Genomic DNA, 26239 nt, shown 5'->3' with positions numbered 1-26239 from the left:
AAAAAAGGGGAGGGGGAGAAGGGATAACCTATTTTTTTATTTTATCATTACCTAATTAATATTATATACAATTATACAAACCCTAGTCCAACTCAAAGACACCTTTATATATTTCTAAATTCTGCACTTTCACACACTTCACATAACAACATACATGGAAGAGAACAAGATTACTCTAATGGTGTTGGGATAAAAAATAATCTCGCCCAGGAATAATATCCACAGCAAATAATAATAACACAAGAGAGTAACAATGACACCAAATATTTTAGCGGGATAAAATACAATACCCGAGTGGAGCAATATTACCACTATAATATTACGACTCAGTAGTGTCAAGAGACTACTACAACTTTGAAAGAAATAACACTCTTTATTTAAAACACCTCACTACAATATTACTACCACCCACTAGTTATCTCACAGACCACAATCTGTGGATTACTCTCACTGCTTTATGTTTCTCTCGTTATTTTGGTGTGTATCAAAAGAGAAATGGAGTCTGCTATTTATAGAAGATCAGAATGGTTTATTCACTATAATTTGCAGTGCAAATTACCATCGGTCAAAACATGTGTTTGTGACTTTTGAAATTTGGCAACTTTTTCTAGCCGCCCAACTTGGAAAATCTTTCCAGCCACCTTATTTGACTTCTACAACTTTTTCATCTTTTTTCTTTGTTTCATCTTTTTTATGGGTCCTACAAATCTCTCTCTTAATTTTGATTTTTCTTCTTCATTCCAATTCTTGATCTCAATCTTTGAAAATCTTCAAACTTAAGAGGCTTTGTGAAGATATCTGCAACTTGATCATGAGACTTCACATATTTGAGCCCGACTTCCTTCTTGGCAATGCACTCTCTGAAGAAATGATACTTTGTATCTATATGCTTGCTTCGATCATGATATACCGGATTCTTGGCGAGTTCCTGTGCAGATTTGTTATCAATACAAATCTATGTAACTTCCATTTGTGGCAAATTGAGCTCCTTTAATAATCTCCTTAGCCAAATAGCATGACAGGTACATGATGTTGCTGCTATATATTCGGCTTCACAAGTCGAGAGAGTAACAATGGACTGTTTCTTTGAACTCCAAGAAATAACAGAATCACCCAAGAAAAATACAAAAACAGTTGTACTTTTTCTATCATCAATATCTCCCGCATAATCACTATCACAAAATCCCACAAGGTTGAAATCATTAGAAGAAGAATAAAATAACCCAAAATTGATCGTACCTTTTAGGTAACGAAGAATTCTTCTAGTGACCTTTAAGTGAGTAGAGGTATGAGCCTCCATGAAGCGACTTACTACTCCATCTGCAAAAAGTATATCTGGTCTGGTACAAGTCAAGTACCTCAAACTTCCCACAAGACTTTTGAAGAATGTGGGATCCACTTTTTCTCCTTCATCAAACTTGGACAATTTTGTCTCACTTTCCATCGGTGTGTTCACGGGGTTGCAATCGAGCATGTTGAACTTCTTCAATATCTCCTTTGTATAGCTTTCTTGAGAGATAAAAATTTCATCCTCCATCTGCTTCACTTCTAGGCCTAGGTAATATGACATGGGCCCTACGTCTGTCATCTCGAACTCACGGGACATATCTTTCTTGAAAGCTTCAAACAAACTTGGGTTATTACCCGTGAGAATAAGATCATCAACATAAAGACAAACAATTAAGATATCTCTATTAGTATGAACTTTAAGGTAAAGAGCATATTCACGGAGACAACGAGTGAACCCATTGTCTTGAAAATACTTGTCGATGCAACTATTCCATGCTCGTGGGGCTTGCTTTAATCCATATAAAGCTTTCTTCAACCGCAACACTTTATTTTTATGGTTTTTGACCACGAAGCCCAATGGTTGTTCAACATAGACTTCTTCTTCAAGATAGCCATTCAAGAAGGCTGACTTGACATCTAGTTGATGAATCTTTCACTTCATTTGCGCCGCCAAAGAGATCAACAAACTAATAGTCTCCATGTGGGCAACAGGTGCATAGACTTCTTCATAGTCAATGCCTTGCCTTTGCTTATTTAGCCACAAATAGTGCCTTCTATCTCTCCACATATCCATCAGCATTCTTCTTTGTCTTGTATACCCATTTCACTCCAATTGCTCGATGACCCTTGGGAAGAGTTGTTAACTCCCAAGTGTTGTTCTTCTCTATTGACTCAATCTCCTCCTCCATGGCTTGTCTCCACCTTTTGTTTGTAACAGCTTCATCAAAGTTCATTGGTTCACTGTCAGCAAAGAGACAACATAAAAAATCAAAATTAGTAACTTCTTCTGTGTCCTCATAGAGCTCTTGAATGCTCCTTGTCTTTTGCGGCTATTCATTTGAACCTTCTTGAGAAGAGGGAGATGCAACATTTGTTGGAGGAGAAGGTGGAGTTGTGTCCTGCACAGGTTCCACGGTCTCCGGTTCTTCTTCATCACCAAAGTATGGAAGAAAATCATATGAAGTTTCTTCCTTAGCTTCCCAATTCCATGCCAGTTCTTCATCAAATTTAACATCACGACTTACCACCACCTTACCGCTGCTTGGGTCGTATAGCTTGTAGCCTTTTGAACTCGTATCATAACCAACAAACACATGCTTGACACTTCGATCGTCAAGCTTTGCTCTCCCTTGATGTGGCACATGAACATAGGCTATGCTCCCAAAGATTCTCAAGTGCTTGACACTTGGCTTTCTTCCACTCCATGTTTCTTGAGGGGTTTGATATCTAACATTTCTTGTTGAAGACCTGTTATTCAAATAAACTGCACAAGAAACAGCTTCGGCCCAAAATTCCTTAGGCATACTTTTAACTTTCAACATATATCTAGCCATATTAAGAATCGTTCAATTCTTTCTCTCTGCAACACCATTTTGTTGAGGTGAATAAGGTACCGTTAGAGGGCGACGAATTCCATGAAGTTGATAGAAGTCATTAAATTCGTTTGAGGTGAATTCGCCTCCTCTATCGGACCTTAGAGCTTTAATTTCATAGCCATTTTCTTTCTCTACAAGTACTTTGAAATTTTTAAAAGCAGCAAAAGCTTCAGATTTTTGGTTCAAGAAATAAACCCAAGTCTTTCTACTAAAGTCATCAATGAAAAACAGAAAGTATTTTCTTTTACCAAAAGAAGGTAGATTGATTGGTCCACACACATCAGTGTGGACAAGCTGGAGCGGCTTGGTTGATCTTGACATGGCCTCCTTTGGAAAACTCCTCCTTGCATGCTTTCCAAGAAGACAAGCTTCACACAATTGATTGGGATGGTTAATTGATGGTTTCCCATGCGCCATGTTCTTTTCTCCCATTGATTTGAGCGCTTCAAAATTTAAGTGCCCAAATCGCATGTGCCAACACCATGATTCATCTTGCACATTAGCCTTCAAACACTTTGCATCAATTGTTTTAAGATTAAGAGAAATCAATCTATTTTTTGCCATATGCACTTTAGCAATTAGAACTCCACTTGAATCTCTAAGCCAAAGATGCATATTTTTCATGTGGATGTTATATTCCTTTTCAAGAAGTTGGCCCAAACTTAAAATATTACTTTTTAATTTTGGCACATAATAAACATCTTGAATTAACTTGTGACTACCATCTTTACAGGAGATCAGAATCGTACATATCCCTTCGATTTGAACCTTTGAGGTATCTCCAAAGGACACATTACCTCTCACTGTTTTATTGATCTCCACAAACTTCTCTTTGCATCCACACATATGATTGCTTGCTCCATTGTCCAAATACCACGAGTTGCAATCATCTCTGTCTTCTTCCTTGAGTGCCATCAACAACATTGACTCATTTTCTTCTTTCTTGTCGTCAACAAGGTTATCCTTTTCTTCAACATTGCTACGACATTCCCAAGAGTAATGGCCAAATTTATGACAATTATAACATTCAATTTTTTATTTGTCATACCTTTGTCCATTATTTTCTTGGTAGTATCCACGTCCTCTTCCTCCTCTTTGTCCACAACCACGACCTCTGAATGTTTGGTGGATTTTAACTTCATTGTTGAAGTTGTTACCATTACTTCTTCCTCTTCCATGACCTCCTCGACCTCGGCCTCGGCCTCGTCCTCGTCCGTTTCCTCGATAGCTTGTTTCACCTCCATAATCCTTGAAGGATGCCTGAGTTTTAAGAAGTTGCTCCGATGACACTTCTTGTCTCCTTTTGATCTTTTCTTCGTGGGTCTGTAAAGAACCTTCCAATTGCTCCACCATCATAGAGTCTAAATCTTTAGATTCCTCAATAGCACACACCACAAAATCAAATTTAGGTGTTAAAGTGCGAATGATCTTTTCTACCACACGGACATCTTCTATGTCCTCCCCGTATCTTCTTAGTTAATTTACAACAGCCTTCACTTTTGAAAAATAATCCGAGATGCATTCGGATTCTTTCATTTTTAAAACTTCAAAATCAGGCCTTAGAGTTTTAAGTTTTACCTTTTTCACCTTTGTCAACTCCTTGAAGAGAATTTTGTAAAATCTCCCAAGCTTCCTTTGAGGTGGTAGCATCTGCCACCTTCTCAAACATGGCATCATCCAAACATTGGTGGATGAGCATGAGGGCTTGTTGATCCTTCTTCCTTGTCTTTGCCAAGACCTCTTTTTCATTTTGGGGCAAAACTTCCTCCTTATCGGGTTTTGCATACCCTCTGTCTACGATTTTCCATACATCCTGAGAGCCAAGGATGACTTTCATACGTAGACACCATTTCTCATAATTATCTTTTATCAGACGGGGGTACTGAAAAGATAGCGGATCATTATTTGCCATGGCTCTGATACCACGTTGTTGGAATAAAAAATAATCTCGCCCAGGAATAATATCCACAACAAATAATAATAACACAAGAGAGTAATAATGACACCAAATATTTTAGCGGGATAAAATGCAATACCCGAGTGGAGCAATATTACCACTATAATATTACGACTCAGTAGTGTCAAGAGACTACTACAACTTTGAAAGAAATAACACTCTTTATTTAAAACACCTCACTACAATATTACTACCACTCACTAGTTTCTCACAGACCACAATCTGTGGATTACTCTCACTGCTTTATGCTTCTATCGTTATTTTGGTGTGTATCAAAAGAGAAATGGAGCCTGCTATTTATAGAAGATCAGAATGGTTTATTCACTGTAATTTGCAGTGCAAATTACCATCGGTCAAAACATGTGTTTGTGACTTTTGAAATTTGGCAACTTTTTCTAGCCGCCCAACTTGGAAAATCTTTCCAGCCACCCTATTTGACTTCTGCAACTTTTTCATCTTTTTTCTTTGTTTCATCTTTTTTATGGGTCCTACAAATGATAACTTTTACATTCCCAATGAGGCTGTCTTTGGAATTCTAAAATGGCTTCCTGCCAAGTCTCTAATGCGTTTCAGGTGCATTTCGAAATACTTTTGTTCTCTAATATCAGAACTCTTATTCATTGAAGCACATGGCAAAAGTTTCGTTGCACAATTTTTTGTAAGTCGCGTAACTTTGACTCAAAAAGAAGTTATATACTATAATTTATCCTAGAGAAAAGAACATCAAGATTTACCTTGTCCCATCGTGGAGAGAGAGATCCAATTGGACTGAAATTATCTCTTTGAACAATTATGTTTATATCGACGGAGTCATTTATTTTGAAAATATATTTGGAGATAACATTGTTGCCTTCGGTATTGTAGGTAACGAAAAGTTAATTGGAATGATCCCATTCCCTAAATAGATATCGACGATGAAGAAAACTTTCGATTCTATACCAAAAATAGTAGACATAAAGGGACTTGTTGCAGTACTTCTAGATGACAAGATATTTCAGGGCATTGGTAAAATTCTTATATATGTTCTCAATGGTACTAGTGAAACAGAGACATGGTTGAAGCATACAGTTGAGCTACCATCGGAGTTAATACACACATTTCCTTACTCAATATTTACTACCAATCCAACGGGAGAGATTGTGTCGATTTCAGACACTGGGATTTCGCGCATGTTCTTATATTGATATTAGAAGGGGAAGAATGGAGAAAAGTTGAGATACATAGAATTTATAAACGAGAATACCGCACCATGAATGTGAATGGCGATTTGCTAAATCTTGTGGAATGTATTTGGTCCTTGAGATAACTTCGCGTAAGCCTCTTTATAGCTTAGAATGTTTGTATTATTTTTTTGGCATAATAGTGTATTGCGACAATTTAAGTTTACATTTTGAAGTGGTATAAAGATGACGTGTTATGACACGTAGACTGGTCAAAGAGTTATGATTGGGAAAGAGGCACGAGTTGCAACAGATACAAGCAGAAGCAAAAGAAGAGGCACGAGCGGTTATTCAAAATACTCAACGCCCGTACCTATTTAAGTCCAAGAATCAAGGGGAATGAATCTGACAGTTCATGGGAGTACAGATACAGTACTTAATGAGCCTTAAATACTAAAAACGTTAGAGAATCTTTATCAAGAAGTTTTATTTAAAACCGATTTGCCTATACGCTTTAAGCGTACCATAGACTTTGTCCTTCTAGGACTTAATATGAGCATTTGCAATGAGAATATAGTTACTTTCTTTGGGTCAGCAAATGCGTATGGAATGCTTTGAAATATATTGCAAATGAATTATCTTTTTATGAACTTCAAGTGCATATTATGATATTCGAGGATCTATATATACAAATGATAATCCGTTCCACGTAACTTTTTCTCAACTGCTGTATCTCGTCTCCCCCTCATGTTAGAAAAACTAACTTGCTTCCTCAACTTTGAAAATCCATCTTTGTGCATTATTTTATTAATGAAAATATACACCGCACATCAATAATAATAAGATGAAATTATTTGGTTCTTGACCTTGATCCACTTGTGAGGGGAGAATGTAATATAAAAACTGATATAGGTAACTTTGTTCTCATAAGCAATAGTTTAGCTATTAAGTGGAGACACTCAATAAATTATTTTGCTAAACCAACTGCGATGTAAACCAACTTATCAAGATAAACTTTCTTGAATAGAAAATCTGGGAATTATACTCAAAAATTAAATTACCGAGTAAGTTACCTCGCAAGCACCAACCAGGTTGCGGGTTAATAATAATCGCACATGTAACCATCTCATAGATGCATCTTATGTGGTATACATGGTAAGTGAATGAGCTCATATTCACTTTTGATATTTTCAGCATTTATGGGATTCAATCCCAATTTTAGTTGGTCTACTAATTAATGAGAACAAGTAACCTAGGAGAATTCGTAAAGAACTTTCTAGTTCTTTAATGTTTACTCATTTGAATTCTCTTTTATTTTTTTGCGCATCATACTTAAATTGATATGACTAAACCAACTATGCCAACTGGATATCAATAAATTCCATATTTATTATAATATGAGTTTTATATCAATAAAGTTTTACTTTATTGTGGCATTCTTTTATTTATGTAGTACAAACTGAAGAATAAAGCAGGTAACTTTTCACATACATATTACCCCGCTACAAGTTGTAGTAATAAAAGATATTAAATCTTTCCTTTATTTATAGTTTCAATATAATCAACTGTTTTCGCGTGTACTTTGGAAACTGAATAAGTTTCTTTGAGACTTACTACAACACAATACCTTATTGATAATCAATTGTGTTTCTCCAAAATAGTATAATTGGCTCTTGCAGAGTTCTCAATTTTGTACTACTACATATTCATCAACATCAATATGGTGAATATCTTTTTTAAAGAGAAAGTTATACCATTATGGCTATGGTCAAAATTATATGCAAGATATGTTTCTTGCATTAATGTTATTCTTTAATAATCGCATTACCAAAATATTTTGGTGTGCAATCGGTACGTGACCAATGACCATTCATGTCATAATAATGACATTATTTTCTTATATCATCTCAAACCTCCTTCTAGAGGTGAGTGTGGTATATTCACTACCACTAGCACGTTCATATTCTTCCAAGAATGAATATATATTCATAAATTAGATGTTGTCACATTCACATCATGAATGGACAATAATCATCTATATGTGCTTTATAAAATCTCATGTCAAATCGATGACAAATATTACTTTCACAGAGTGAAGGATTATTTTGAGAATCCTTTATTGTTCTCATTACCACAATAATGACGATTATAATTTCGTCTATTGCCACGTCCACATCCATTGATAAATTCATAGTAATAATTTTTGTCTTATTTCAGACTTATCACATACTGCTATCACATTCTCTAAAGGGAATGAGAATGGAGCAAATTCAATGGGACGGGTTTTCAATTCTTTGCCCACAATCATACATGAATTTGATCATGGCAAGGCATACAAATTTTACCACTTTGGGTGGTTATAATTTCTTTCAAACTCCATTAGAGTTGCAATCAAAATTTATCGTCTTTGCTTGTATTTAAAATCAAAGTATAGAATGTCAAGAATTTGAAAGAGAAAAGTAAAATACTTACCTTAAATCCAGAATTTAATCATGAAGGAAGTTCAAAGAACAATTGACAATCATTATGCTCAATCCCAAATCCTCTACTCAATTTGTTAGAGTCTCGTGCTGATAACGTGTTATAAAATAATAAAAGAAGAATAAGAATATTGTAGAGAAAAGTAGGGAGAGGGAATTCTTATTGATTTTTGGGATGAATTACAATGGAATAGAACCCTCTATTTATAGGGAGAGACTGGTTTAGCCACCAAGCAATAAACCCTAGAATCTCTCTAAATATAGACATTCACCTTAAATAGAATTCTATTTATAACAGTACTGATTTTATTGATTTTAAGTTCACAATCAAATTATAATATAGCTGAATGGAGGCGTATTTCATTTCGTGGAAGAAATCACAAGTAAATCTAAACATGTTTATTTGTCGTGATTAAGGGTGTGCTTGGTACGAAGGAAAATATCTTTCATGAAAAATAATTTACTAGAATATAGGTGGTTTTATCACTTATTTTCCTTTATTTGTTTGGTGAGTGAAATACTTTTTTTGAAAAAATATTTTCTAGTTTTTGGTTAGAGAGTAAAAAATATTTTTTAGAAAAATAATTTCTTGTGCTACTCTCCTCACCCCTTCCCCTAAATCCCTATATTTCATGTGCTACTTCCCCCCCCCCTCCAAAACCCAACGGTTTCAGGACTCTATTTTCTTCAGGGATTTAATTATTCTTTAAAGAATTTACACAAACCCAGAGGAACTAATGTGTTTTTTTACTTTTTCACACGAGAATAATGTTGAAATTTGAGCTCCATAACTAAAAAGAAAATATATTTTTTTCGTTGAAAAAGTAAGTACTATTTCTACAACATGAAAAGAAAGTACTCATTTTGTTGAACTGAAATAAAATATTTTTCTACATCATGAAAAAAATATTCATTTTGTTGAAATGAAAAAGAAAGTAAGCTATCTACAACATGAAAAGAAAGTATTCTTAATAATATTTTTATTTAGGAAGAGTGGGGTGGGCAGGGGTGTGGATGGGTAGGGAGAGGGGTGAGGATTTGGTGGGAACGGGGAGTAGGGTGTAGAAGGTTGAAAAATAGTTTTGAAAAATATTTTTACTTTTCTTGATAGAGAAATGTTTCTCTAATAGGAGGAAAATGAGTTCATGGTGAAAATGTTTTCAAAATATTAAAGGCAACCAAACAGGAGAAAATTAAAAATTATTTTCGAAAATATTTTCCTTTATACCAAACACACCCTAAAACCTAAATGAGTCCTCAAGATCTATATTAGCAGTATAGACATTCTAAACTCGAAACCAAAATGTTAAGCAAAAATTTTAAAATTCGAGCAAGTTTTTAACATCAAAAGTCTCCATGGATCCAATTCCAGGAGCTTATCACCATAAACAAACTAATAATTCAAAAATCGAATACAAAAATATACAACAGAAAGGAACGAGAAGAAATAATGACTTGAAGCTGAAAAATGATTATTTTTAGCTAAGGTGTATAAAGTATAATCCTAGACTACCTAGAATCTTGTTTAAAGTAATCTGTTTGTTGTGGGTTTAGGTTCCTGTAGTATACAGTCTTGTTGTTTATCCGTAAAATGGTATAGTTGAATTGTAACGTGATTTATAGACAAGCGAATCAATTTGATTCGAAATAATACATAAATTAAATAAAATGCAAGACTTAGCGTTGAAATCGAAATAAGACAACAAATAGTTTGGTTCCGGGAGCAGAGCTTGCGGAGGCAGTAATACGAATATCAATAGACGAGAAAAAAAGTATTATTGAGCTTTTGAATAGTATATAGCATAAGTTTATCAAAAAATTAGTGTCCCTTACAATGGTTGTTGAAGTCACTATTTATAGTTGAACCTAGAAAACAAGGTCCTGGTGTCAAGTCTCTCTCAAATAACATTTATGGGGGCCGTTGATGCATGTGTAATGATAGGTTATGAATGCCAAAATTCTCTATAACGAACTATGTATTTAATATTACAGAATATTCTTCATCGAATGCTATCAGGTGGCGGACATTTGTTTTTCTTCATTAGTAATATTTCCTTCGGGGTCTTTTCGGTGCCTACCGAAGCTGCTGCCCTCGGTCTTGGTTTCCACTTGTCTCGCTTTTCGTTTGTCTCTGATTCCACATGTTGCTCTATTACACGAGTATTTAATATGAATTGATTTTACCTTTTACACTTGTATTGCTCTTTGTATATCTATAACTTAGGTGTCTTATACAACATGGAACTCCTTATATATATTCTTGTTGCAATCACATAAGTGAATGAAAAAACTCTTTATGTTATCGGAGCCTTAAGTGATTTAATCAACCCAAGGTAATTTTTTTTTTCAGTAATAGAGAAGACGTTATTGATATGGGGGATGTTATCAACTCCTCGTCCACCTCGACTATACCAACCACACGCGCTCAATTTCATACATCTCCTCTTATGCCCTCACCAATACTTGGGCATCAACTACCAGTAAAACTTATCATCAAACTTCCTATTATGGAAGATACAGAGTATGCCAATGGTGTGTGGTTGCGGTCTCAACCATCATATTGATGGTAGTGAGCCAATTCTGACACAGTTTCTTGATCAGAATACGCTAAATTCGGCGTACAAAGTATGGGTATGAGAAGACCAATTTGTGCTAAGTTGGATTGTTGCATCAATTTCGAAAAATATTCTGCCTCAATTAGTTGGAGCAGAAACTGCTCGTGCAGCTTGGGATAAACTTGTTGTTGCATATGCTTCAGGATCGAAGCCACTAATTCGTGAACTCAAGATGCAGTTGCATACCTTGCATCGTGACAAAGCAAGTATTGAGGCCTATGTACAAAAGGCCAAAGGAATTTCGGATAGATTAACTGCATTACAACATACGATCCCCAATGATGATTTAATTGGATTTGTTCTTGGTGGAATAGACCATGCCTATCGGCCCTTCACCAGGTCACTAGAATCACGTCAAGAAGACGTTATGTTTGATGCATTATATGGCCTTCTCCTTAATTAAGAAAGACGGTTAAAAAGAGATGAGACCATTAATGTTATTGCACCCACCGCTCAGTTCACTCAGAGTCTATTTCGACTACTGGAGGGCGTGGTAGAGAACGAGGAGGGCGTGGTCGCGGACGCTCCTCCATCCAAGGGTTCACACCAGAATAACCAAAATATTAGCTTTTAGGCATCTAACCAATCGACTAAAGCAACTCAACAATCTTCTGACTACTCCATGATTATCTGCCATAATTATGAAGGAAAAGGTCATATTGCACGTGGATATCCTTCACCACAAGCTAACAGTAGCACCGTGGTATCTAGCTGACGCACTTCTAATCTTGCCAATTCTCCCAGTCCACCTACACAAACCTAGTTAATGGATAGTAGCACCATGCATCATCTCATAACAGTCCTTGATAATCTAGACATTCACTCTAAGTATCAAGGCCCCGAAGAAGTGACATTAGGTAATAGTTCCAAATTGCCTATATCTTATGTTGGTAAAGGTTCTGTTCTTGTTTCCCATCAAAAGTTCAATTTTTATAATATTTTACATGTTCCTTCTATTACTCACAATTTATTATCAATCAACTCCTTTGCTAAGTATAATCAAGTGTTTGTTGAATTTTTTCCTAACTATTTCTTGATTAAGGATTTGGCAACGAGAAAAATCTGACACAAGGGGTCGAGTAGTGGTGACTTATATTCTCTTCCGGTGTTGCACTCTTCATCACCTGCTTCCTATGCAGCTTCTCTTGGAGTTTGGCATGATCGTCTAGCTCATGCATCTTATCCTACAGTTCGCCATGCTTTATTCAATTTCGTATTATTGTTGAAAGATATTTTGGTCGCCCTATTAAATGCTTTCAATCAGGCCGGGGAGGAGAGTTTCAAGCATTAACAAATGATTTGAGAGATAATGGAATTGAGCAACGTTCTTCTTGCCCCTGAACAAAATGGTTGTGCCGAAAAAAAACACAGACATATTATTGAAACTGGGCGTGCCCTTCTACATCATGCCAATGTTCCTTATCAGTTTTGGACAAATGCATTTGAGACTGTTGACTATACTATTAATATATTATCCACTCCCCGTTTGAACAATAAATCCCTATTTCATGTATTGTCTAATATGAAATCCTGATTATTCTTTGTTGCGCATCTTGAGTTGATTATGCTTTCCTTGGCTTCGTCCTTACACAAAGGACAAACATTCCCCTAGATCTCGTCCGTGTATATTTTTAGGATACAGTAAATTACATAAAGGATATAAATGCTTTGACGTGGCTTTTTCCAAATTCTATGGTTCTCGTCACGTCATTTTTGATAAATCTATTTTTCCTTTTGCTGCACAACATCTCTACTAAAACCACGATTGATCCATTGATTATTAATCTACTTACCAACAGACCACATCAAGCACTACCTCACCGCCAGAGAGCCAGAGTTATCCCAACTCCTCACATTCTTCCACAAGGCCAGCATCACTGCCATCTGCAAGTGTGGCTCATGGACATACCACTAATGATAATTCCTCTTCTCCGGCGAGCATACCAATTGGTGTTGACTTATCTACAAACAATATGGCTGAAACATCATCTTTACCATCTATACCTAGGAACTCCACTAATCAATCTACTCGCAGAATGGTCGCACGAGCTCAGACGGGCTCATTGAAACCAAAGCGAACTTTCTCTTTGTCAGCAACTAGCTCAATCTCACCTGAGCCCTCTTTCTATTCACATGCTGCTAAGGATGCCAATTGGCGTCGAGCTATGACTGAAGAATATAATTCTCCTATTCAAAACGGTACTTGGCAACTAGTACCTCCTTCACCATCCCAAAATATGATTAGTTGCAAGTGGGTTTACAAAATAAAATTGAAAGCAGATGGATCTTTGGATCTCTATAAAACAAGGCTCGTGGCTAAGGGTAAGGGATACCACCAACGTCTGGGAGTAGATTTTGTTGATACGTTTAGCCCAGTTATCAAACCGACGACTATTCGGTTATTGCTATCATTAGCTGTGTCTCATCAATAGCATATCACCCAGCTATATGTCTCAAATGCATTTCTTCATGGTCCATTTCAATGAGGTAGTATATATATGTCAGCCCCCGAGTTTTGTTGATCTCACTCGACCCGACCATGCATGTCTTCTCAAACGCTCTCTTTATGGCCTGAAACAAGCTCCTCGAATGTGGAATAAAAGCCTCACCGATGCCTTACTTTCACTAGAATTTTTGGGATCCAAATTAGATAGTTCCTTGTTTTTTAAATGTGCTGGTGAAATAAAACTCCTGTCTAATCTATGTTGATGATATCTTAGTAATGGCTCTGACTCTTCTCTTGTACAGTCTCTCTTTACTCAACTACATAATAAGTTTGCGGTTCGTGACTTGGGGAAATCCTCATACTTTTTCTGCATCGAGACGCATTGGACGAGTCCTGGGTTGCATTTGCAACAAGGTAAATATGTGGGTGATCTCTTGAAACGTGTTCAGATAGATTCCTGTAGCAATGTTTCCACTCCAGCTTCTCCTTCAACCAAACTTTCTTCCACTGAAGGTAGTCAATTCAATGACTTCACCTTGTATCGGAGTATTGTAGGTGCATTACAATACTTGACCATGACCCGGCCTGATATAGCATTTGTAGTCAACAAGGTTTCTCAGTTCATGCATTGCCCTATGGATATTCACTGGACTGCTGTCAAACGTATTCTATGTTACATTAAGGCAACTCCATCTCGTAGCTTGTTTTTTGTTGAAGGCAAATTCACCTTGTTGCATAGGTACAGTGATTCAGACTGGGGAGGTGATGTAAATGATCAAAAATCTACTACTGGGTTTGCTATCTTTTTGGGATCTCATCTCATTTCATGGGCATCACATAAGCAACAAGCAGTGTCACGCTCTAATACTAAGGCAGAGCATAGAGCTCTTGCGACTGCCACTTCAGAAATTATTTGGATTGAGCATCTTCTTCGTGAGATTGGCTGTTTTTCTTCTTCTATTCCTACTCTGTGATGTGATAATTTAAGTGTTACGTATTTGACAGCTAATCCCATCTTTCTTACTCGGACAAAGCATATGGAAATTAATTTTCATTTTCGCGAGCGAGTTCGAGCAAAGTCCTTATGTGTTAGATATGTAAGCTCTCATGACCAGGTTGCTGATGCATTGACGAAGCCCTTGTCAAAGAGCGGGTTCTTGCAGTTGAATACCAAGTTAGCAGTGGTTCCTACCCTTGCTCAACTTGCGGGGGAGTGTAAAGGATAATCCTAGACCTACTAAAATCTTGTTGTGGGTTTAGTTTCCCTGTAGTATATAGACTTGTATGGCTCTCTGTTATCTATAGACTTAGGAGTCTTATACAACAATATATATTCTTGTTGTAATGAATGAAAGAGCTCTTTACGGTGACGTAGCGACGAGTAATAGGCTTAGGTAGAGTACCGAAAGATGAAATCCCAAAACCGACGCTGTAGGAGGTGGACACTTGAAGAGTTCTCATGGCGGAAATCGGCAGGTAATCGCTTCGTGTTCTGTATTTTTCAGTTCTAGTTTTGGATTGAATCAAAATTCTGTGAACCACCGCAACTTCGGAAGGAAAAAGATCTCTTTCGTACAGCGTATATTGATATTTATATCCTATTCCTTTGTCCTTTTAATTAATTAATGAACCCTTCGGGGTTGCCCAGATGGATTAGAGGGCGGTCATCCGTGCCTTTTGGGTTGCCCAGATGGATTAGAGGGCGGTCATCCGTGCCTTTTGGGTTGCGCCTACTGCATAGCACTTGCATAGTGCGATTTACATTCTTTGTGTGATTTGAAAGCTATTACACAGGGAGATTTACCTAGTCTGCCACTCGATTCGCCCGCTTCTATTCGTTACTATGTTACAGCGATTTCGACCTGGGCTTTTGGACTTCTCTTCTCTTCTCTGGAAGGGCTTTTGGACTTGGTCCATACTATTTTGGGCCTACTGTTTACTAGCCTTGTCAATTGCGCTTGCCCCAAAAGCGGTAAAATTTGAGCGGGATCATTACACAAATAACTGGCCGGATTTACTGTTTTTTCCTATTTGGTATACATAATTTATATACTAATTATATATGATTATATACAAATTATACATGAATTATTTATACATACATTATATATCCACTAGTTATATTTAGTTTAGGCGATTGAGTAGAAGACTATTTAGGTTAATTTTTCAATTTATGCGAGCTGATCATTTTTTGGTGTCGTCATTGAGAAATATCCTAGGCTTCAAACGTTGATGAAAATTAGCCACGTTCATGTTGAAAATAGTACCATACCCGATACAGTATCTATTTATGTACATAACAAGAACATTTATGGAAATTAGAAACACGGTTATAAAATCATTAATCACAAGTAATAGGAGTACAAATTAGTCATAAATTCGTTTACCATTAACAGAAAGAAATAATATTAATTGCCAACGAAACAAAAATAAACAAAAGGAAAAAAATTGTATAAGCGTTGTTGGCCGTTAGCCGCCAGAAAAAAAAGGGAATAGCCTAATTTTTTCTTTCATCATAACCTAACTAATATACAATAATATAAACCCTAGTCAAACTTAAAGACACTTTATATATTTCTAGATTCTGTATGTTTCGCAGTTTCCTCTCACTTTTTACATTACAATACACATGGGAGAAAACAAGATTACTACCAATGGTAACTTATATATTCCCAACGAGATCATGTTTGAAATTATGAAAAGGATTCCTGCCAAGTCTCTAATGCGTTTCAGGTGCATATCGAAATACTTTTGTTCTCAAATATCAGAACCCTCATTCATTGAAGCACATCACAAAAGTTTGGTCTCGCAATTCCTCGTAAGTCATGTGAATTTGACCGAAAAAGAAGTTATATATAATTTATCCGAGAGAGAAGAATATCAAGATTTAGCTTGTCCCATAGAGTATTTGGATGAGCCATGTTTTCGTATTCTTCCCTATATGCAATCTATCAACGGCCTAGTTTGTTTATGGAACTGGGAGGGAGATGTTGCTATTTGCAATCCTTTCACAAAAAAAAACATGTCTTTCTTCCTAGAATGTATCTTAGGGAGAAAGTCATTTCATCAATTACTTCTTACTCCTTTGGTTTTGATCCCACCACCAAGAAACATAAGATATTGATGTCAGACATCACTGCTACAGAAAAAAAACGTGTGGCTAAGTACTGGATTTACACCATTGGAGTGGACAAGTGGTGGAGAGAGATATCCAATTGGACCGAAATTATCCCTATGAACAATTCTGTTTGTATTGATGGAGTCATTTATCTTGAAAATAAACTTGGAGATCACATTGCTGCGTTCAGTATTGTAGGGAACGAAAAGTTAATTCGAACGATCACGTTCCCTAGCTTGATTCGAACTCGTCGTTCTATATATATAACAAAAATAGTAGAAATAAAGGGACAGCTTGCATTACTTGTAGATGACAAGAAAATTCTGGGCATTGATAGAATTCTTCTATATGTTCTCAATGGTACTAGTGAAACAGAGACATGGTTGAAGCATACAGTTGAGCTACCACCGGAGTTAATAAAGTCATCTCCTCGCCCCTTATTTACTATCAATCATAAGGGAGAGATTGTATCGATTTCAGATACTGGGATTTCGCACATGTTCTTATATGACACTGGAAAGAAAGAATGGAAAAAAATTAAGATAGATAGAATTTATTAACGAGAATACCGCATCAGAAATGAGAATAGTGGTTTGTCAAATCTTGTGGAAAGTATTTGGTCCTTGTCGTTAATTAGAATGACTATATAATTTTTTTGGCACAATAGGAGTGAATCTTGTCTTGAACATGGATTGGTTCTACACACAAAGCAGATGTATGATTTAATTTTATGTTTCTGTTTTTAAAACGCTTTAATTAATAAGCTTTTTACTCTTACATATGTAGCCTTCTACTTCGAAGAAGCGGGGATAAGAGTTCAACGGGGTATCTATGAGTTGGGCACGTGAACTCATACTCTTCTCTCGATGTAGCATGCATAATAATATTATATTTCTTAAAAGTTCCTTAAATATACATGTGTGCAACAAGCTCAAAAAGTCTTATAGTGCAATGATTATTTGATTCACCTTTACAAGTTAGAGGTTTAAATCTCAATTTCTAGGCATGTCTATTGTCTCTTGTATTTTAAATAAGTAGTTTTTTCTTTTATTTATTTGGTTTATTCACTATAATCCCTAAATCTAACATTGAAATTCTTGATCTCCTTTAATCATCGTAAAATTTATAGCATGGTTCAATGATTTCAATATTTTTGATATGGAATATAGTTAAAAGTCACTAAAATTGCAAGAAAATTTTTAATTCAAGAATTTTTTAAATTTTAACCTATAATTTCTAAATAATAATGAATTCATGGTAAGAAACCTAAAAGTTGAACATGTCAAATATAAATTCTAGATTCATCTCTTTGTAATAATACACTCATCTCCTTGAAATCCAAGATCCACCTCTACTTAAACAGCTTTGCCACTTCAATAAACATAGGGAGAATTCAACAGATGAAATTGGTACAGATGAGTTTTTTGCAAGTTCTATTTACATAAAATGTAGGTCAGCAACTAAAGATAGATGAGAACAATATCCTATCCGAAACCAAAAATGGAGCTTGTTCAAAAACAATTAAGTTAGCAGCGACACATAACTGACATACAGTTAGATTTCATCTCAGAATCTCTCCCGTTGATGCACAATGATCACTGCCACGAGACAGAAAATTAGTGCGGAACTTATTCCAGTTACTGAAAGTCTGCAAGGAGAGAAGCTCGGTGGCAGCTGATTCCCTATCATTTGTATTGGAGAGTCGATGATTCCAACTCCACACCTGGAAAGCATTTTTCAGATGCATGCAAAGACAATTCAGAAACCATGTATTGGGGTCAAAAAAGGGTGACTAGACGAGAGCTCAAGGCTTTGACCCTAATGAAACCAGTTGTCAACTTCACGTGTACCAAGGTTGTAGCCTATGAAGCAACCTCCATTTCATAGTCGGCCTGCAAACCACATTCAAGCCTGATTGCTGATATTAGCTCAGGAGATATTGCCAGCTGATCCTTGTGCTCTCTGCTGTTTCTTGAATCTCTGATACCATTTCGATTAGAAGCACCACGCTGTCCTTCTGGTCCCCAGCCCCTATATAATATGACTTTGCTTGGTTCTTGAGAAACAAGAACCGCACCAGTAGCTTGCTGCAGATGCAAGTATCAAAAGATAGGCTTTCAGTAAAATATGCATGCTGCCAAATGAAATGAACAACTAAAAAGCTTATTTACAAACCTCCAGCTTAAAAACCACCTCCCTAACTGAAGTCCCTTTTGCCCTTCCTTTGACATTCACAATAGCAAGAGGATACTTCTTAAAGTGTGCTTTGATCGCTTTCGCAACTCCAGTGACAATATTGCTCCTCCCTGTTATAAAGTTGCAAAAGACGAAAAGGTGTAAGGTCAGGAATCGACAAGACTACATATCCAATAGAGAGATCATAACTATGAATTGCAGAAAATGCAGAATTCCTTGTCTCCTCCTCCTTCAACGTGAAAATTAAAACTTCCTGCCTCCAAGTTCACCATCAGGTCCATCATAAGTGAAACATTCTAACACCCCAAAACCCACATCCCCATGACAATGAAGATTTAAGCAAATGCCGGCATCAGTGAAAAGTGAAAACTAAAGCTTACAGTGTCGTCTCGTTTAAGATGGAAATGCACCGTGGTTGCAAAAGATTAATTCTTGTTTTCAAAACGAGCAATAATACAACCGACTACACCACAGTAATAGCATACAGAGACAATAAAAGAGGTACTCATATTACCAACAGCAAGCACTGGTTGCTGCTTCATCTTGAGGGCTTGTTTTCTGAGAAGCAGCCTCTCCCTGTTGGAAAGATGTACTTTTTTGGGAGGCATCCCTTCGGACCTACTCCTGGTGGATCTAAGTTCTTGTTGAGGTTTGACTGAATCAACTTCAGACACCTCCTTCCTATTGTCAACTTCCCGAAGTTTATTGACACTTCTAGTCTCAGAAAAGTGGATCTTATCTTCTCCCTAAAATCAGCGAGAAAAACACACGGAAAAAATTACCATTAACTTCATGAGGGGAAAAAAATAAAGCATAATAATTCCGAAGAGAGAACAAAGTTTACCCTGGAAGACTTAGAAACAGATTCACTGACTGCACTTCCAAATGCTTCTTCATCCACATTCACATTAAACATACTTTTCGACTCTTTGGTTGATGAAATAGATTGACGCTGAGGTTGAATTGTATCAGTCATAGCCTCAGCATTGCTCTCATATTTAAAAGAGGAATCACTTGGAAGTTCTTGCTGAGAACTGTGGTCAGTTTCTGAGGAATCACTTAGTAATTCTTTCTGAAAACTGTGGTCAGCGTCTTTCGCAACATCCCCACAATCCTGAATATGAAAACTAAAATAAACTTTTCTCTCTTTCTATTCACACTGCAAAGGAATAAAAGGTACAAAAAATGATACTATGGAGAATGCCAGGACCACATGCAGATGAAACATTTAACGCTTGACTGATATCAAGTATATTCAACATACCGCGTGACCATCATAGCTTTGCTCTATGATATAGAAATTCATCTAAAACAGCTTGATTCTAGAAGGAATGCTATGTGTTACAATGATATTCCATGTGTTGCTAGGTAGCAGGAATACCTATAACATATAGAAAAGGTTAAGAACATCTCCAGATTCCTCAATCTTTTAAACTTAGGTATTAACTACACATATGGGCCTAATAGATTGTGCGAAACATAGACAGGATGTCTACATCTTGAAGGCAAGTTGTTTGTGCCTAAGGGGTATCTGAAAGATTTTTGAAGGTGACACTTCTAGCTTCATGTGACCTTTTACTGATTATTGTACCTTATTTTGGCCGATAAGGGATCTCACATGCAACAAGCATCAAAGATATGAGAAGCAAGTGGAAACATAACATGCTCCTTCAACATTAAGTAATAGAATATACTGTTATCATAATGCATTAATTTTTACCTCAGAAGTGCAAGGACTTGCTAAACTAGAATGATAATTGGTTCCTCTTGCAGCATTAGATGTTCCTGTCTCAGTTACCTGCAAACCAACCATATCCGGGGACTGCATATGAATCATCTCCTCGCTTTTGGTCTGAGTCAAGGCAAATCGTGTGACATTTAGATATAATTAAGAAATGAGCTGGTAAGTGGAAAATAAAAATAGAAGCAACTCCGATAAGGTAAGATAACACACCAACCGTGACTTCAAGGCCTCTATATTTTGTGTAAGCTTTAAGACATGCAGTTTCAACGACTGCATCAGAAACAAAGAAAAAGAAAGATAAGTAGTGGAAAAGTTTTTGCAGAAACATCAGAAAGAAAGACAAGTGAAGAAGAAGAGGAAAACCGAAATCTAGAGAAATAAGAAACACTCACAAGGGTAGAGAAGCTTACAAACTGTCACACAAAATGGTTTACCCGCACTTCAACTGCAATATGTCTTACAGAAATATGCTCATACTTTTTTGTTATTTCTCTTTTGTTATTTTTTGATTGCTAGAAGTAGAGTGATAGCAATAGACGGAAAAACATTTGCAAAAGCAAGTGCCAGCAAATTTAACTAGTTGAGAAAACTAGAATTAAAAACAGACACATAAAACACATGAAATTCACCTTTATCAAAATAACACACCAAAATATCAACACATAAGCTAATCCAGATATTGAGTTGTATAGTTGTCTGAGTTGGGTAAGGACTTCCAATGCTCAGATTCTTCCACACAGTACCTGAGCTAACCTTTGTAAGTCCATCATCGCATCCAAATCAGGTTACACGTACAGGAGGGTGTTTGAGTTATAAGGTTGTCGCGCTTGGGTTGTGCAAGAATTTCCGATGGGGTTTATAAAAGTCTTGGCTACTCCACTCATAACCTTAAGGTTTTGGATTGGATGTTGGATTCTTTCACAGATAAACTTACCATGAACCCTTCCTTTTCCACCAAAAACTCCATGTTTCTACTTCAAATTTTAAAACCATGCCAAAGTCAACTACTAAAATTAAGAGGTATTATATCTGGAATCTTCATCTTAACTAGTAGAACATTACCTGGCGTCGCTGAGCCTCTATAGAACGCTTCATTGCTTCTCTTTTACTTAGAAGAGTCTGAGGCCTCAAAGAAGCAGGCCTTTCATAGTTCTTCCCCCGGTACACAATGATCGCATAACCTTTATTTACTCGCTCAACAGCAACTAGTATTCCCCCGCTCTCTGCCTCCAACATCCTAGCTATTTGGTTTACCTCCTCAATGCTTTTCCTCCCGGCTATTACCTTTACCAATTCCCTATATTTCCAATGAAGGTGCATGTTCTCTACTGTTCCATCAAAGACTCCCCGCCTACCTGAGCATCAGCAGAGAAGTATGTGAGTCAACTTCCATAAGTATTTTGGCAAAAGATATAGGCTTGCAGTACAGAAGCACTCACCAAGAAGTAAGAAAGGCTTCATTCTCAAGCCAATCTTCCGCAACATGAATCTTTCTTCTTCAGTTATTCCCTCTTTATCCAAATCAGGTTGCTGTGGCATCTCATCCTCCTCAAGCTCCACAAGGAGCTGCTCTGCCTTGGCTTTCTTTTCTATTGCCTGGCATGAAAGTATAAAACATTCAAAAATAAATATCAGAATCTGCAAGAGAGAGGGTAGATGCAACCATAATGAACACATACAGTGGCTAATTTATCTGCAGTTCTCCTGATAGCTGCTTCCATGGAAGTCAGTTTCTTTTTTTCTTGGACACCTTTTTGGTCATTTTGGTTTGCATGTTCATCATCAGAAACACTTCTCACTGTGGACTTTTTCTGTTCCTTAGTATTTGCCACTGATGAACTAAAACTACTCTTCTTTTCCTCTTCGACAACTTGCTTTCTCCGTTCTGCTATTGCTGAAGAGACTGCAGATGGCAAGAAGTCCTTTCCTCGGTAGAAGACAATAAATTCCTTATCCCTAGAGAGCAAGGTTCCTCCAGTCAACCACTGCAAAGTTTACTTTTTTGTGAACCACAATAGGATAAGTTTTACAAAGTATAGTTTGCTTTCATAAGAGAGCCAAGTGTTGTATAACGGAAAAAAAAAAATATCATCAAAGGCTAAAATAAATTCACAAACCTTAAGCTCTTCCGCCATCAGTTCACTGTTAGTGTTCTGAACTCCTCTTTTAACGGCAACTTTTGCAATTTCACATTTCTCCCAAAGCTTCACAATTGCAGCAGCCAATCCTTGGAGTTTTCTGTTTCTGCCTGATAAAAATACACGAGCAAGTATAACAAGAGTTGTCTAGTAAAATAACAGTCTCGCAATCAGATACAGCGTACCTAATGCAAAATGGCAAGGCAAAGGTCGACCAAGTCTTTTCAGTGTTGTCATTTCATCATTTGTCAATTTAGGTTTTACTCCGTATGGAAGTAGACGGAAAGGTTTCTTGTACCCAGGGACTACAGCTGGCAGAAGATCTGCATCGATAGGCAATGGCTCACAGCCCAAACAATCAGTAAAGCGAGGGCCAAGTCCTTCCAGTAGCTTGTCAGCTTCTTCAGTAAGTTCTGCCTCTCCAGGCAATTGAAATCGGACTCTGTCTGGAGAACCTACACCCTGGATTACGCGTGTAGGAGACTTTCTGTCCGATGCATCAGATTTTATGGCATCCATGTCAGATGAATTAGTCGTATGCTCTTCCGTACCCGTGAACAAGTCAGGACTAGCATCTTGCCTGCTGCTACTCTCGGAGAAATAAGGATACTTGTAATCAGCTCCTCTATACAGAATTATATTACTTCCAGATCTCCAGATAACCAAACCTCCAGTTTTCCTCTAAGAATATTAAAATAAGCCAAAAGAAGGTTAAAAGTTATAACAGCGGTATAATGCATATCTAAAGAACTTTACAAGTTATGAACTCTACCTTTGAAATGTAACACAGTTAAACAGCAAACTATTTTAGTTCTTGATAAGCAAACTCATGCCATAGAAAACATATCAGAGACATCTAAAGGAAAACTAAATATCAACTAGTTTGAATTACTGATACCGAATAGTGCAAAGCAATGACCAGAAGTATACAAGGATCAATCAACCACCAGCATAAAGTTGAGGCTTTAATATCGGCATTCCATATAATCGTTAAAATGGTGTAATTTCCCCCAATTCAGGTTAACATCAAAAATTCAAAATGGAGAATACGTCTCGAGGAAAGAGTTATGGAGAACATTCTTCTAATATTTATGTCCTTTCATGCACATTTAACCATTTCCTTTCTTTAGCCGTTTAATTGCATTTGTAAGTCCAGGGGCGGATGTAGAGTGTTGATTATGGATTAATCTGAGCCCAGTAGCTTTGGCTGGGACCTTGCATATATATTAGAAAATTCACTGAATATGTACAAATAATTGCTTTCCAACCCAGTAAATCAAATGATTCCGAACTCAAACCCATAAAGTTTAAATTCTAGTTCCGCATATATCAAAAAAAAAGTATGATAAAAGAGAATTGGGGAGTAAGTGTTAACCTCTAATAACTCATGAGTCCTCTTCATATTCAACCTACACAAGTCCTCACAGGTAATCTTAACGAGCTCGATACGCCTCCATCTTTCATGAATACCATTCACAATCCCCTCAGTAATCCCAGCTTTACCTATCTTCAATTTTTTCCTTAACCCAATCCCAAGTGTCCTCAGCCTCCTCAACTCTTCATCTGGCAAAGTCAATTCAGCTAAACTAGGCGCTCTCTCTTTCTTACTATCCTTATTCTTCAGCCTTTCTTTCTCCTTCTCCTTTAAAAAATTACCCCTCAGTTCATGAAACTTCTGTATACTGTTCCCTAAACCGGGTTGTGGTACCGGGTTTTCGGGCGTGCTCCAACTGACGTCAAGCGTGTGACCCACACGATACTTGGGTAATTGGTTAGGCAAAGGAACAAAAATTTGGCCAGGTGAGGAAGAATTGGGATTTGGGCTTAAAGAATTTTCTTCTAGGGTTGTTTCTTGGTTTTTGGGGTTTTCAGTTATATAGCCGAGGCTGCGGAGTTTGTTGGCGATTCTTTGAATGGCGGATTCAGGTAAAGGTGAAGTATTATTAGGGGAAGTGGCGAAAACGGGAATGGAGAAACGGGAAAAGAAGGGTTTAAGGGAAAGAGGGTGTGTGGTGGAGAAAAAAGGAAGGGAAGGGGAGGGGTAAAGGAGGGTTTTGGGAGGGTTTAAGGGATGGAAGTTGCAGAGAGGAAGCAACATTGGTGTGGAGAAGACAGTGGCAACTGATGCTATCCTTAGTCCTCACATGAGATGATCAAATGTTAGGAATTTTAGATGTTTGCCTCTGCTATCTTTTGGAGTTAAATGGCCTTGATTCATGTCTATACTACAACAAAAACAACCCACTATTTGGAGAAACAACCCACTGGAGAGATAATGTATACGCAAACCTTATACCTATTCTGGAATGGAGATTTGTTTTCAAATAGACCCCGACATTATTCCCTCCGAAAACTTGTCACATTGATATTGATTCATGTTTATGTGGATTAAAATTGTAGTTAGTGACTGTATGAGCTCCACTAACTTATATAGAGAGGAGATACATCAGCATTAAGTGGGCCCCTTATTGAAATTAATAAAAACACAAAGGTTAGTTACAAATTTTAGACTGATTCAAGGTTATAATTTAAAATAAAACATGATAGTATTTTTATTATAGATAAAATATTAAATAAAAAAATAAATTAAAATAAAATGTTATAGTAGGGAAAAAATGTACAAAGAGGAAAATAGAGATCCGCTTATACTTTAAATTAATTTAAAAATAAATAAATAAAATAATTAATAATAATAAAAGTATTATTAATAAATTTAAATGATGAAGGAGTTCGAGTAAAAGAATAAAAGCATAATAATATATTACTAATTTTTAAGAATATTTCTTTAATATTTATCGATGATTATTAGAAGGGTAATAAGCTACACATTAAGTCGATATATAAACTAATAAAAGATCACGTGGTAGAATAATAATATTAAGTAATGAATACTATAATAACTATAAGCAACAAACAAAACAATTGTGTAAAATGTATAGGAATAAGACTTATTTGAATTTAGGATGAAAAATAAAGTGTTAGTAAGAATTTTATAAAATAATATGATTCAATATGCTCAAACAAGACAGATCACAGCATGATATTTCAATATTCTGCAAAATTGACAACAAAATAATGCAAGTTTTAAATCAAGGGGGTGGATTATTACAAATATATATTAAAAAATAGGTTATCCTCTATGAAATTTGAGAAATAGTTTCATATCATGCCTCTTAATTAATAGAGAATATTAAATATAATTTTTATCTCGACAATTTAAAATTTAAGGTTATTTGCACATAATTCAAATAACTCAAATTAAAATTTGACATAATTTGTGTTCGCATGTTACGCGGGTACTGTCATGGGCGGCTTTCCAGCCATGCCCCCTTGGACGCGCCCCATGACGTCCTAGCAAGCCTCCCAACGCCTAGCACCATGGACGACCCCGTGGTCTTGGCTGCGCCAAGTGACAAGCGCGCGTGCCTCTGTAGCCCCACCGATAGCCCTCTCCAGCGTCCAGCAGTAGGCAGATGCCAACAGCGATGCACGCGCAGACC

General features: G+C 36.6%; 1 protein-coding gene across 1 annotated transcript; it reads right to left on the bottom strand.

Moving 5' to 3' along the window:
* Positions 1–18013: 18013 nt before the first annotated feature.
* On the bottom strand, positions 18014–25141 carry LOC107829943 (CRM-domain containing factor CFM2, chloroplastic). The gene is made up of 12 exons (XM_016657417.2): positions 24115–25141; positions 22925–23420; positions 22719–22849; positions 22281–22586; positions 22041–22197; positions 21664–21956; positions 20812–20871; positions 20578–20709; positions 19702–19971; positions 19372–19603; positions 18837–18967; positions 18014–18748 (listed from the first exon to the last, which is right to left on the bottom strand). The coding sequence occupies exons 1-12, from the start codon at positions 24835–24837 to the stop codon at positions 18524–18526; spliced, it is 3156 nt and encodes a 1051-aa protein (XP_016512903.2). The 5' UTR covers positions 24838–25141; the 3' UTR covers positions 18014–18523.
* Between the last annotated feature and the right edge of the window lie 1098 nt (positions 25142–26239).

This window comes from Nicotiana tabacum, chromosome 3 (assembly GCF_000715075.1).
Source record: "Nicotiana tabacum cultivar K326 chromosome 3, ASM71507v2, whole genome shotgun sequence".
Taxonomy (NCBI): domain Eukaryota; kingdom Viridiplantae; phylum Streptophyta; class Magnoliopsida; order Solanales; family Solanaceae; genus Nicotiana; species Nicotiana tabacum.
This window is presented reverse-complemented; position numbering and strand designations above follow the sequence as displayed.

Bases quoted from the DNA above. Each gene is read 5' to 3' on its own strand.
- LOC107829943 (XM_016657417.2), bottom strand. From the start codon at position 24,837: ATGTTGCTTCCTCTCTGCAACTTCCATCCCTTAAACCCTCCCAAAACC. The intron at 22,198-22,280 runs GTATGTGTTCAT...CTTTCATGCCAG, and splicing joins CTGCAGATAAATTAGCCACT to GCAATAGAAAAGAAAGCCAA. The intron at 18,749-18,836 runs GTTTGTAAATAA...TTGCATCTGCAG, and splicing joins AGGTGGTTTTTAAGCTGGAG to CAAGCTACTGGTGCGGTTCT.